General features: G+C 40.1%; 1 protein-coding gene across 2 annotated transcripts in view; it reads left to right on the forward strand.

Moving 5' to 3' along the window:
• sema3fa (sema domain, immunoglobulin domain (Ig), short basic domain, secreted, (semaphorin) 3Fa) overlaps nt 1–14528 on the forward strand; it is a 51865-nt gene that overhangs the window by 30397 nt on the left and 6940 nt on the right. The window contains exons 5-10 of one of the 2 annotated variants that reach the window (XM_061727312.1): nt 2490–2609; nt 4080–4169; nt 5622–5715; nt 7464–7583; nt 9742–9881; nt 11834–11948. In XM_061727312.1, the coding sequence (XP_061583296.1) occupies nt 2490–2609; nt 4080–4169; nt 5622–5715; nt 7464–7583; nt 9742–9881; nt 11834–11948 (679 nt within the window). The remainder of the gene's footprint in view (nt 1–2489; nt 2610–4079; nt 4170–5621; nt 5716–7463; nt 7584–9741; nt 9882–11833; nt 11949–14528) is intronic. The other variant, XM_061727313.1, reaches the window with a different exon arrangement.

Raw genomic sequence — 14528 nt, forward strand, 5'->3', positions numbered from 1 at the left:
TAAAGCTCCTCCCCGAGAGTGACGTCCTGTGAAGCTTTTATTTACTGTCTTTGCATCCCTGATTGCTGATTGTGTACAGCTGTCACTAATTAAGCTCTGGCAGTGACTCAAAATGTGCAACCTTAGTTGAATTCAATGAGAGCCGTAAGCACATTCCTTGTGTTCGCCTACATTTCTCATTTCCATTTATTGCATTTTAACAGAATCTAGTTTTATTTTTAGCAGAATTATTATTTTACCTTTTGTTATCCGGACAAGCTGGGGGAAATAAACCGGCCAGCGTGAAGCGACTGGCCCATTTGATGTGTTAATAAGACTCAGACATTCAAACACAGCCACTGTCTGTGCAGCCTCCACGAGGATGAGATGGGAAGCCATCATTGAAATTCACACCAAAAACACATCCATTTCTTTTGATTTGGTTCTTTGTAACCCCACTGCCGCCGCCCCCATCCTGAACACACACACACACACACACACACACACACATTTCATGTGAGTTTTGGGTGAGTGCTTGCAGGGGTGTGTGCGAGTGGCGGGGCTCTGGCTAACAGCCCTGCTCACCCCTGCTGGCAGTGAGAACAGGCTGCTGTTTATCCAACTGGAATGTTCATTTATGCGTGTTTGGTGACCTACGCTGCTCGCAGCCTGCGGCTACATTGTATTGGCCTACGTATATAAATATATATTCACGTGTGCATGTGCAAGCCTCGGTGTGTTCTTGTGTGCACATGGGGTGGGTTTGAAATTTCATCCCTGGAAGAAGAAATAAAATTGGCTACTGCATGATAGCTTGGCAATGCTGCTCCTTAGTGAATGACAGATGATGACAATTCAACAGCAATTCAGGGGGGGACATCGGTTCATGCAGGAGGTCAAAGGCAATCATCCCCGCTGTGCTCATTGTGGGGGAGCACAACTGCACGCTGAATAATACACGCAGGGCCCACATGTGTAAACACACACACACACACACACACACACACACACACAACAAATCCCCTGAAACCCCTGACTTGTGCATCTGTCGCGTTGTCAAGATCAGCCAAAATGGCTCACCCCCCTGTTCTGCATACAATCTTTTTTTTGTACTAGTACATCCTTTCTTTTTCCCCAGCTGTCACCAGCAGAAAGCATGATGGGCAAATCTGAACAGATAGCTTCATTTCTGTTGTTCGGCATATGATTTGTGTGGATTGGGACCAGAAAAGCAGCCAGCTGCCTAAAACACACAGAGAGATTAGAAAGACCCCCCCAAAAATGGAACTGCTTTCACCAGGAGCACCTCTTTGTCCTCAGCATTTTCTGTTTTAAGCCACTTTTTTTTTTTTTATAAATAAAACCAACACTTTCTTCAACAGCCTTGTTTGTTCAAACCAAAATGTTTTTCATTTGTCAAGTTTGAATTGTGTCTGACCACAATCCTAACAGCAAATGCACTTTTCATCCCAGAAGCACCACTTTTCTTGGCTTCTGCAGCACTCTGATATAGGGCTGTTCGATTAATCGATTTTAAATCGTAATCGCGATTATGTAATTAGAACGATGTTAAAACGTGAAAATCGTAAAATCGATTTTTCTTTTTTTTTTTTTTTTTTTTTTTTTTTATACCTTGTCTGCACACATATTAATGATTGATACCATATTAATGATTGATGGAAATACCTCTCAATACCTGCGACAAGTGCCCCATCGGAGAGGCTCTTTAGTGTAGGAGGGGGCGTTGTAACATGCCACCGGGCATCCCTCAAGCCAGATGCGGTAGACCGGCTCGTGTTCCTTGCAAAAAACTTGCAAATGTGAATAGCAAATGTAATGACTGACATTACACACCTCTACCTCCTTCATGGGTTGCATTATTATTTAGCATGCAAAGACCCAGTTTAGTTTAATTAGAAAATGTCTTGTTTTATTTAATTGGAAATATAACTTACTGTATGTTTGCAAGTGCTGATTTGCTGATTTTTTTTTCAGAGATAAAACTTTATATTTTATAATATTTTTTCAAAACTTTTTTTCAACTTATTTTACAGAGCTTTGCACTTTATTCATTCATTTTTGGTTTAATAAGAGGAAAGTTTGCACTTAAAGCCCAATGGGGCAAATGTTCAATAAAAAAACAGCATATTTGAAATCATTTCTTTGCCTTTTGTCAATTCACAAAATAATCGTAATCGTAATCGAAAATCGGATTTTGAGAGAAAAAAATCGAGATTTTATTTTTGGGCAAAATCGAACAGCCCTACTCTGATATGTTTTTGTGGAGACATTTTCACTTTTAAGTGTGGTATAATGTGAAGCATGCCAGCCAACAGAGGAGATAGATACCACGGTTTTAGGCCAAGCAGAGGAACTATTAACCAAAAAAAAAGAAAGAAAAGAAAAGCCGGGGCATTACCTGTTACATAACCCTTTTTTCTGGATTTCGTGATCAGATTTGAATAAAAAAGTCCTTTAATCCTGGTGCGTGTTGTTTTGTCCTCCCTCAGGGAGAATGCGGAAACTTCATCCGTCTGATAGAGCCCTGGAACCGGACCCACCTGTATGTGTGTGGAACAGGGGCATACAACCCCATCTGCACATATGTGGACCGTGGACGCAGGTCACAGGTAACCAAAGACACAGCTAGGCATCCATGGAGACATTTTGACCTTTACTCTTTAGATCTTAAAGAACCATATCAGTCAATCAATCTCAGGTCAGAAAATGCCCTCTCTGCTCCCACTCCCAAGATCCATGGGCTCTTCTTCTTTTCTATCATTTTCCACCTCTTAGTTTTCATTGATTCGCCCCGTTTCTTTAACTCCGGTGGGTTCTCGTCAGATCGCCACTATTATTTCAAAATTGCTGGTGGTAAAGTACCTAACTGCCGCTGCTTAAAAATCATTGAAGTTTCAATCTTCTCTGACCTCAGGGAATGGTATGGTGCGTCTATATCTAGAGAAACCCCCCCTCCTCTTGCTCCCCCCTCACCTGTTTACACACAGCAGAGCCCGTGGCCTGTCTTTCTCTCTGTCTGGCTGAGAGCTCCTGAAAGGCCATCATTATTGATGGAGCTTCTCATCCATCATCGGCCTTGTAGCTCACCCCTCCCTCCACGGACGGCCGCGCAGAGCCGCGGCAGCTGCCGGCTCAGTTATAGTCAGCACACTTACATTCAGCACTCTGATTGTTTAGTCTCACCGCTTAAATGGAGGTTTCAGATTTCCGTGTAAAGGTCAGTCTGCCTCTTGTCATTCACTTTCTCCCCCGAGGCCCAAATGTTGTGTTGCTTCACACTGTAAGGATTTTTCTCCGTGAGATTAGATGTAAACATAAACAGCTTGTTCAGAAATCTTCCAGGCGTAATTTTGGGTCTTTATTAGCTTTGAAACTTTTTCTTTAACCTTCGGGCCTCTGTGCCTCCCCGGCCGTGTTCCACAGACAACTTCTGATGTCCAACATCAAAACGTTTAACATGTTTAAAAAAATAATAATATTTGTTTTAGCTTTATAAATGAATGTTGAAGATTTCTAGTGATAACTAGTTCATAAAAAAAATGAATGTCATGTGAAATGTAATTATGAAACAAATGATTTACAAATTGATCAAATCATATTTAGATCATTTTTGATTTCTTTTAAGACACTTAGAACGCCTATTAGCTAAGGAGTAGACCTGCTTTATTTTTAAAAGTGAAATGTTTTCTAATGTGCTTGAAATGTGATTTTGAGAAATATCTTTGGTCATCATTGCATTTCGATGTTACATTTACAGCCATTTTATCGTTTCCACTCTCTTTCTTTGTACTGCACATTTTTTGCATGGAGTTTACATCTGTCTTTGCATGACATGCTCTAATCAAACATTTCTACTAAATGCTATTAAATCCCACCAGACTCTCTCTGTTCCACTTTGAGCCTCCTTCATGTTGATTTTTCCATCTTTCAGATTTCTTCATCTTTCCGGAGTCTACATGATTTCTCTACGCCTTCTTTTTCTTGTCTTCTTTGGTTTTTGTAATGGTCATTGTCAGTTCAATTTGGGCTCTCGAATGTTGATAATGAGATGGCCCACTGTGCCATGTCTCTGTTTTTAGGGGTTCCACTATCTCCAGTCACCTCAGTCAGCAGGGAGAACAAGTCGAGCAGCAGACCTCAGCACTACATCAGAGCCTTTGAGCGCAGAGGTGGGCTGGAGGACTTTTGTAGCGTTTGGTTCCCACCTGGAGTCCTTACTTTAAGTTACAGATGGAGAAGTGTGGATACTATTGCTGAGAATATTTAATTAATGTTTTCTGTCATTATTGCGTCCCCAGACTACGACGGAGTATTAGGGCCAAACAAAAAAACAAAAAAAGGAAATTACGAGAATAAAGTCATAATGTAATGAGAATAAAGTCGTAAAATTACGAGAATAAAGTCATAATATTATGAGAATAAAGTCGTAAAATTACGAGAATAAAGTCATAATATTACGAGAATAAAGTCGTAATATATTATAAATATATAAATATAACTTCACAAGATGCTCAATATTCCTCATTTTAACACAGGGAGAAGAAGCTCTTCCTGTTAGAGTTCTCATAAATTATATTCTCATAATATTACGACTTTATTCTCGCAACATTACGACTTTATTCTCGTAATGTTACGACTTTATTCTTGTAATGTTACGACTTTATTCTCGCAACATTACGACTTTATTCTCGTAATTTTACGACTTTATTCTCGTAATATTACGACTTTATTCTCGTAATTTTACGACTTTATTCTCGTAATATTACGACTTTATTCTATTACGACTTTATTCTCGCAACATTACGACTTTATTCTCGTAATTTTACGACTTTATTCTCGTAATTTTACAACTTTATTCTCATTATATTATGACTTTATTCTCGTAATTTTCAATTTTTTTTGTCTTAGTTTGGCCCTAATACTCCGTCGTACCAGACAACATTGAAATGTTCAAATGTAGAAAGTTTTTGATGTGAACGATAGCCCCTTTCAAGTAGCCATCAACAAAAAAGAAGCCTTAACACACCAGTTATACTTTAATGCACGCTAAACATGATATCATATAGGCACACAAGCTGTGGCGGGACAAAGCCTCTTTCAATTGTTCGATTGCTACATCCACTGTGAGTTAAAAAGTTTCTAAAAATGACATCCAAGTGCAGGTTACATCCACAGCTTTGGCTTTAAACCTGCTCTGCAGAACATCTTTTTTAGCTGTCAGACATTATCAAAACATCAGTGTTGACACAGATGTTCAACATGCCATCCTTAACTGTGGAATAATGAATATTTGTTGGGCCTACTAACATCAGACATACTGTGGATGAGACTTGGCTTCCTCCCAGCATTTTCCTGCACCCTCCACCTCACCGATAACTGGCTTTGTGTGCCTTTTTTCTTCCCCCCAGCACAGGCGGTAGTGCTTTGAGAGAATGCGTTATACAGTGCCTTCCGAGTTGCATCCCACAGCTCCTCATTGTAACATCTCACTAGTCAAATCTAATTTTTAGTTTTACTGTTTTATTTAACACTGTTTTAAACATCTGAAGAACCTTGTCAAATAAATCTCTTTAAATACAGACAAATATATATATTACATGATTTTCTCCCTCTGTTAACAGGAATATATTTTCCGCCTTGAGCCTGGCAAAGTGGATTCTGGGAAAGGAAAATGTCCTTATGACCCTAAACTTAACAGTGTCTCTGCTTTGATCAGTGAGTACCTTTTTTTTTCCAATTCATCATATATATATACAAAAACCTACTGTTTGCTTCTAGTTGCAACAAACCAGGTTGATCAAGAAGTGAGCGGGGGGTGGGGGTGAGGGGGACAAAATGCAAATAAAAACTTAGTTTTTGGTTGACCAACAGTCCAAAAGCTAAAGCTGTTCTCTTTCACTAAAGATCCAAAACAAACAATTGTGTTTGGAGGCTGAAACAAGTTTTGACATTTCTGTTAGAAATAGAGCAAAGAGTCGCTCAGCAGTAATTGTTCGGGGGCCCAAGTCGTCTATCAGTTGCTCCTTATCTGGTCGGACAAATACGTCCCCTGTCAATGGGTGGTCTAATGTTGTCAGCAGCTCTGCGTGTTTGTGTGTGTGTGTTCTGTGTGTCTGTGTGTGCCAAAGAAAGAAAGAAGTTCTCCCTTTGCTGCAACCCGGAGCTCAGTTACAGCTGACCTGTGCAAAGCTGCCTTACATAATTATCAGGGCAGAGACCTACCACACTCATGCAACAAAGAGAGGTGGAATTTCCCTGGTTTGGGGGTCTTAGGAATTGTATACATAACTATATTTGAAGTGACCTGTGACACACCTCTGGGTTTCTGATTATTTTTCTTCCAGGTACTGTACAGCTACTGGCTGATAAACATCTGCTTTATGTTAATATCACACAGATCATCATGTTTTAAAACCTTGCTGGAAGCCATGGGTCATAGTAGTGTTGTGGATGTTATGTTGATAGTAGGGCTGGGCGATATATCGAGATTTTAATATATATCGATATATTTTCAAACGCGATATGGTACGAGACATTATCGTTTATATCGATTTAAAAAAAATGTTTTTAATTTTTTTTTTTGATTTTGATATAGCTTATTTTGTGACAAATTGACTTGAATGTTTTATTTGAGATTTGCACAAATGTTTTGTTATTTGCACAACTGTCAACCTCAGTGGAAAAGTCTGCCTGTTACTGTCTACATTGTATTAATTGCACAGTGTATTTTAATTTAATTGTTATGCAGGAAAGGGATATTTGTTTTATTTTATTCAACAAGCATTTTTATTCTATATATGCAGGCAGTTTATTTTTATTTCATTTGTTTTATACATTTTGATATTGTGCAGACCTCTGTTAATAAAGGTACCTGTGTGACATTTGGCACGAGGCTTTGAATTAAAACTGACTGTTTTTTTAAGGGTTTGCCTCAGAAAAAAATGAAGCTAACATTAAATCGCCCAGCCCTAGTTGATAGTAATATATATATATATAAATGATATACATCAGGACATTGAGACATGCCACACTGCCAGAACTGCTCAGAAATAACTCTTAATGGCCCAAGGTGCTGAGATGGCCTCCAAACTCCCCAGATTAAGACCAATTTGAGTATCTGTGGCATGTGCCGTAGGTCCCACCTGTCTCAGTGGATCGGCTGTTAATATGGTGCCAGTCATCCCTAGAGGTCTCCATCCATGCCTCCAAGCAAAAGCTGTTTAAAAGCATAAGAGGGGAGTTCAGTTATTCGGCAGGGGGTTTGTATAAACCATGAAACCCAGGTTTGGAGGTATGGATGTCCTATGGAATTTTACTGGTCATTTATAATTATTATAATTATGATTACCGTGTTATTATGATTTTAGATGGAACCTTGAGGGACTGTGTACCTTTATAATGAAATTTCAATCATACGTTACAGTTTCACGTCTGATTTTTTTTCTTTTGTGTGTGACTGACAGATGGAGAACTCTATGCAGGAGTCTACATTGATTTCATGGGAACAGACTCCGCTATCTTCCGTACTCTGGGGAAGCAGACAGCCATGAGGACCGATCAGTACAACTCCAGATGGTTAAATGGTAATGTTTCAATTCACAGCTGAGGATGACTCAAGCTTTAGTTCTTTCACTCTTCTTGCCTCAAACCATTGTTAATTTACTCCTCTGCAGTTTAAGAATGCCACTGTAGTGTGTCTCACAACTTCTTAAATGTACTTTCAACAGTGCATTGAGAATCTTCCCTTTGGGGCAGCCCCCAGAGATGCAAGAGGGGAGGAAAAGTAATTTTCTTCTTTTTTTTTGACAGAGCTAAAAGGGGAAAATAATCCAGACAAACCAGACAAAACCAGGCAGCCATCTGCTTCAACCAGTTGGGGGTCTGAGATGACATGAAAGAGAGACAATGATAATGACAAATACATACAACATGAATATGTCATCAATTATGTTATCCTAACCTACAAGTTTTATCAAAACGTTTTGGGTCTAATGTCAAAGATTAATGTGATGTGTGTGCTTCCTGAGAACTGACTGGATGCTGGTTCCACAAGAGAGATTCCTGATAACTGAAGGTTGTGCTTCCCTTCCTAAGTTTTGGAAACTCAAGAAACCACAAGCCTGCAGTTTGAGGGTGAAGTGCTTAAAAGTGTTATTTCCTGAATTTAACAGCCAATGAAGGGTAGCTTAGATTCAGGAAATATGATCACTCCTGCTAACCCCTGTCAGAACTCATTCAATCGTGCAGCTTGCCACCTAAGAATGCTGATGTTTCCAAGTCTGCTGCAGGGTCAGTGGTGTAGTAGCAAAGTGAAATTAGTGAAATGCCATTGAATCATAATAGCCTTCTATGTGTTACGAATCATGATTTTCACGGTGAAACAACTCAGGTCGGATGTCGGTGGTTGATGTTGCTGAATTAATCACAGGCTCCGACTGGTGTTGCTGGCCCCCATATTTCCCCCTGACCCTGTTGCCCTGACAACAGCTTCCTGCCGGTGATGCACTGATCCAGGACACCCAAGTCCTGCTATCAGCCATGTGAAATATTTTGGTTTCTGGCCATCTCCATCATAACATCACTTTCCCCCTGATTTTTGGTTTTTCCCACTTTGGAGCCTCGGCCCGCTCCAGTGGGAAGCTTCGCTCTGCGATGTGAGCTCAGTGGTGACCCACTGAATCAGCCGAGGCGACTGCAGTGTGATGCCATATTGAGCATTGTTACTGGGAAATGGCAATGATTTTCTGTCATCACCTTAACTTTGGAAAATGTCCACTTTTTAATCATATGTCCTAAACAAATTGTCAGGAAGTAATATGTAAACTGAAACAGAATTTGCTTGTCATGATTTTTCTGTTAGTAGTGTCCATTAATCGATCTCTTTCTTGTTGATGCATCCATTAGAAAATCCATAGCTCTCATTCTTTACATTTCATGGGTCAGTGAGCATTTTTCAGATTTAGTCTACAACAATCTATATTTGTGCTACCATCACCCCTTAAATGCTCAGAAAAGAATCAGACCACACATAGAAACTTTCAAATGAAACTATGGAACATTTCCACCTGATTTGATAGATTAAAATGTTAAAGTCTAATGTCAGCTGAAACAAGTGTGTGTTTGGGATGTGAAGATGACATTTGACCATTTGTGATCAAGCTCATGTTAAGCACCACCACGGCAAACTTGGTGAAACTTAGTAGAAAGTCAAAGCATAGGTAGAAGAGGAACCTTCTAGATAGTGGTCTTCAAGATCTACTGTCCTGCATGTTTCAGATGTTTCCCTGCATCAACACACCTCATTCTAATTAATGACCATTGTCAGGTTGTCATCAAAGACTGTACACGACTGTTAATGACACAGTCATTTGTGTCACGGTGTGCTGAAGCAGGGAACATGTAAAACATGCAGGACAGTGGATCTTGAGGAGCAGGGTTGGAGACCACTGTTCTAAATGATCGTGCAGATCTGCATCGCCTTTACGGCGACTGCGACCCCTGAATTTACATTTGACATTGGCAGCATGTCAGGAAGTGGCTGTTCAAATGGCTAATAGCAATAGGAGGAATTTTTCAGATGCCAAAAAACTGTTTACAGCTGCAGATGAGCGTGTGTATCAAGGCCTTACAGTTTTAAATAAGCTGTGTGAAAGTCCTTTGCAAGTCCATTTTAGGCCTCCTATGCCATCTGAATAAAATAAGATTTGAGTCTATGTTTGAAATATTTGTTCTTTCCTACAGATCCTACTTTTGTCCACGCACATCTCATCCCAGACAGTGCTGAGAAGAATGATGACAAGCTCTACTTCTTTTTCCGTGAGAAAGCCTCAGAGATGGGCCAGAGTCCAATGACCCAGTCCAGGATAGGGCGGATCTGTCTGGTGAGTTATCACACCAGCTAACAGGGCTCATGGGTAACAATTACTAGTAAAAGGTTCATATGTCCCCATAATGGACGGTTATGGTAATTGGTCCAAATTGGCCAAAAAAGGAAAGTCTGATGTAATAATCAGTTATTGCTGACCATAAAACTAGTCATGAAACAAAAATGTACATTGATATTCATATTTACTTTGATCCATAGATAGATACACCCTAGGAATGGGTGATATTTTACCGTTCACGATAAACCGTCAAAAAAAATTCCTCACAATAAGAATTTGTCATCTCGCGGTAAAAACGATAAATTCCTGTTGATGATGTTTTTGTGTAAAGCTGATTTATGGTTCTGCGTTAAATCCACGCACAACGTACGTGAAGGAAGGAAGGAAGGAAGGAGGAAGGCAAGAAGGAAGGAAGGAAGGAAGGAAGGAAGGAAGGAAGGAAGGAAGGAAGGAAGGAAGGAAGGAAGGAAGGAAGGAAGGAAGGAAGGAAGGAAGGAAGGAAGGAAGGAAGGAAGGAAGGAAGGAAGGAAGGAAGGAGGAAGGCAAGAAGGAAGGAGAGAGCAGGAGGAAGGAAGGAAGGAAGGAAGGAAGGAAGGAAGGAAGGAAGGAAGGAAGGAAGGAAGGAAGGAAGGAAGGAAGGAAGGAGGAAGGCAAGAAGGAAGGAGAGAGCAGGAGGAAGGAAGGAAGGAAGGAAGGAAGGAAGGAAGGAAGGAAGGAAGGAAGGAAGGAAGGAAGGAAGGAAGGAAGGAAGGAAGGAAGGAAGGAAGGGAGGGAGGGAGGGAGGGAGGGAGGAAGGAAAGGGGAGAAGGAAGGGAGAAAACAAGGAAAGAAGGAAGAAAGGGAAAAAGAAGGAAGGAAGGAAGGAAATGAGCCTGAAAGAAAGAAAGAAAGAAAGAAAGAAAGAAAGAAAGAAAGAAAGAAAGAAAGAAAGAAAGAAAGAAAGAAAGAAAGAAAGAAAGAAAGAAAGAAAGAAAGAAAGAAAGAAAGAAAGAAAGAAAGAAAGAAAAAAGGATAAAGTCCCGTTGATGACGTTTTTGTGTAACAAACATGGCAGATCTGAGAGCGAGATATATTTATAGTTAAAAAGGTGGAGTTGAATTGGTATTTTTTTTATCGTCATTTTTATCGTTATCGGGATAAATGCCAGAAATTATCGTGATACATTTTTTAGTCCATACCGCCCATCCCTAATACACACATGCAAATACGTCCCAACAAAGCTATATAAGATCTTCAAATGATGACCAAGGTTCAAAACGTACAAACCATCAATGCATGGACTTGAGAAAAAAAAACTAAAGTCCCGTGTGTTGTTGAGATGCATCCTTAAGAATGTAACTTAGAAGAAAGACAACAAACAAGACTAAATAAGTGTTTCTGCTTACAGCAGTGCTTTGTGTCACAGCAGATGCTCACAACACATTCCCCCTATTTGTCTGAAATGTGTTCTTGTTTCTCTTGAATCATATCCAGTGATGCATGAATTGGTCCTATTGCGCACACAATGTGATGTACTGGTAAATGAATGTATAAAATATCATCAGCAATGTTCTCCATGGACGACTAAAGTTAATGTGATAAAATTAAAGTAATTTCTCTGCATTACACTTTCACCCTAAGTTTTGTCATTTTTATTGTAGAAAAACAGACATGTGTATTTCTGCATCCCCGCGGATCATCTGGACTGTGTCGAGCTTTCGCCCACAAATCATTTCTCCCAAAGCTCAGTTCTATACCTCAGTAGTAGCAGTTGGCTGACCTCTTGCACAGATCAGTCAACTGAAACATTGAGCTGATCGCTATTCATTGAGGCCCAGTAACAACAGGCTCACATCAGCTAGCCTGGCCAGTTGTTTCAAACAGCTGTTATTCAGATATTATTGGAGTGGTCCTGTTGAGTGGTTATTGGAGCACTGCGTGAGTCACGTCGGTGTGCATCTGGCTTACAGAATGACGACGGTGGACACTGCTGCCTGGTCAACAAGTGGAGCACATTCCTGAAGGCTCGTCTCATCTGCTCCGTACCTGGAGCTGACGGCATTGAAACACACTTTGATGAACTAAGTGAGTACCACCCCCCTCCGTCTCTCTTTAAGGACTCTCCCACCATCCCATCTGAACTTCTCTAAAGCTTCCAAGTCTTTTCTTGGTGATTTACAATCCTCCCCCATCAGTTCAGCCCTGCGTGCACCACCTGTTGTCCAGTTACACGCTCAGCATTTATCAAGCATTTATCATCTAAAACGGTGTACATTGTAAAACCATGAGAAAGATACTGCTTTCTCTTCCCCACATAAGGAAAAAACTGCAATTGCTGCATTTTACAGAGTGATTTCCACAACTCAGGGTAACTCGTAATGGATCTGTTTGGTGTTAGTTTGAAGTACATAATGAACACGTCTGTGACCTCAAAGAGAAACTGGCAGACGGAAAGTGAGCATTCGTAAATGACCACATAATCACAACTACTCCACACGAGGGTCTGCAGATGGACTCTGTGTTGGCAGGTCCAGTATCAACAAACACTGTCATTTGCAGAGTTCTCTGCACATTTGCTTTGCATAGTTTCACTATGATGTTAATCCACATTTAACCAGAATTGTCTGCAGTACGTCAGCCAACAGCTTAGCGTACTGTAGGGACACACATCCACAAGTATGCAGCACATCTTTCCTTATGTAGAGCAAGAAGAATACCAGGGAAACTATAGAGCTTTAGGTTGAGCTACATGTTGATACTGATATTCACAGTATATTGTAGTAGTATAGTGTAGCTCTTGGACAGTATATGCCATTCTGAAAATCGTTCATGTTGGGGGGGTTATTAAGCACCATTAGTGTTTCAATGAGAATTTTCATTTCTTACAAAACAAGCCAAATATACACCCGCATAGAAAGCAATCAAAGCAAAGAGCATCTGGAATCAGTCCAACTCCCTGTGGATCATCCCAGCCCTTCTGTCATTCACATAACTGACAGGATTAAGAAGGGATATTTTGCATCCCACAACTTATCATGACAGCTGGTATGAGTGGCACTCTCTCTCTCTCTGTCTCTCTCTCTCTCTCTCTCTGTCTCTCTCTCTCTTTTTCTCTCTCTCTCTCTGTATATATATATGCTTTTTTTCTGTTTTCTTCTGGTTTTTACAAAAATTGGGGTTGAAGATTTAAAAATTTCAAGGTGCAAAAAAATCTATAATTTGTTAATTCCCTATAAACCTTTACAATAAGAAAATAAATATGGATTGATATTAACGTTGGCCCATTCAGCTAAAGCCTTAAAGGAACCAAATGTCCAAAAAATAAATTCACTAAATAAGAATAGAGACTAAAACGGCAAATTCAAAAAGAGCAGATTGCATTTACTTTATAAAAGGTTCTTGTTCTTGATCGGCAGAAAACAAGATTCAAATGGAAAGAAATCTCATTACTTTTACAGCTGTATATCAAACCAAGATCATTTCCTTCACCATTAATTTGCTTAAACATAACCAAACTGCTACATTTTTATGTAAAAATGAATAAAAGTAGGTAAACAAATAACAGTAATTCCTTGTCCTCAAGCCCTACACATTTTACTTGTTTCTCTGATTGAATCCTCTTCATCAATATTAATAAATCATTATCAGGTTTCTGCAGAGAGTGATGAAGAGCTGATGAGCTGAGCCATTTCTATGAATCAGGTGTGTTGGAACAGAGAAACATGTCAAACATGACAACAAAGGATCAGTAAACCCTATAGCTGTAGCGGTAAGAGAGAGGGGCACACACAATCTGACAGGGATCAAACCCTGTGATCAGTTAGATGCATGTGTGCAATAGTGGGCATAATTTGTTTAACCTACTTTAAAAGGTCATCATATCTTTAAAATGAAAAAGAGATTACACCTTTTGAACCTTGATACAAAGCTACACATGCCAGTTTCATCTTCTTATACCACCTTGTTGTGTTCCAGCTCGGCATTTGTGCAAAAAAACAGCGCAAACTGTCACTTCTGTGGAAAGTGGCAGTGATTGACATCAGAAACTCTGCCTTGGGCTAATTGTTTTTTCTTCTTCAGGGACATACAGCACATTGTGATAGCTTAAATAAATACATTTCACCAAACCATTCAAGGGTCACTGTTTGCTGTCATTTTGTCAGTTTGATTCTAAGTAATATCAAGCAAGATGCAAATAACTTATTGTCCATTGAAACAGACATATTTGTTTTTCCTTTTGTAGGCCTTTTATTCAGCACTGCTTTGTCTGATAAAATGGACCAGCCCAGTACAGTAGTATTAAACACATCCCAGCTGTGAGCTGAATCAATACTGACATCGCTTACTCGCGCCGCCATGCTTTTGCAAATGTTTGTTATGCATCAAGAGCACTCGAGCCCTGTGACAGAAAAGCACTCCTCCGTCAGTGTTGGTGCATCTTTAGTAGTAGTCTCCACAGTGCAGCAGGTCAGTTAGCGTCAGCGCCGATCACAGTTCGCGGTGATGTCATTGTGGGTCCTGAGGTGCAGTGTAACATCCCACTCGCTCTTCCCACAAACCACAGACGGTCTGGGAGAAATGTACTCCGTCTCTAGTGCTGCTGGTGCTGATGGAGCCCGGCAGAGCCGTCAGAGTGGTGGGATGAGGACACTAGGGAGAATGTGG

The sequence above is a fragment of the Cololabis saira genome, chromosome 8 (assembly GCF_033807715.1).
Source record: "Cololabis saira isolate AMF1-May2022 chromosome 8, fColSai1.1, whole genome shotgun sequence".
Classification (NCBI taxonomy): Eukaryota; Metazoa; Chordata; class Actinopteri; order Beloniformes; family Belonidae; genus Cololabis; species Cololabis saira.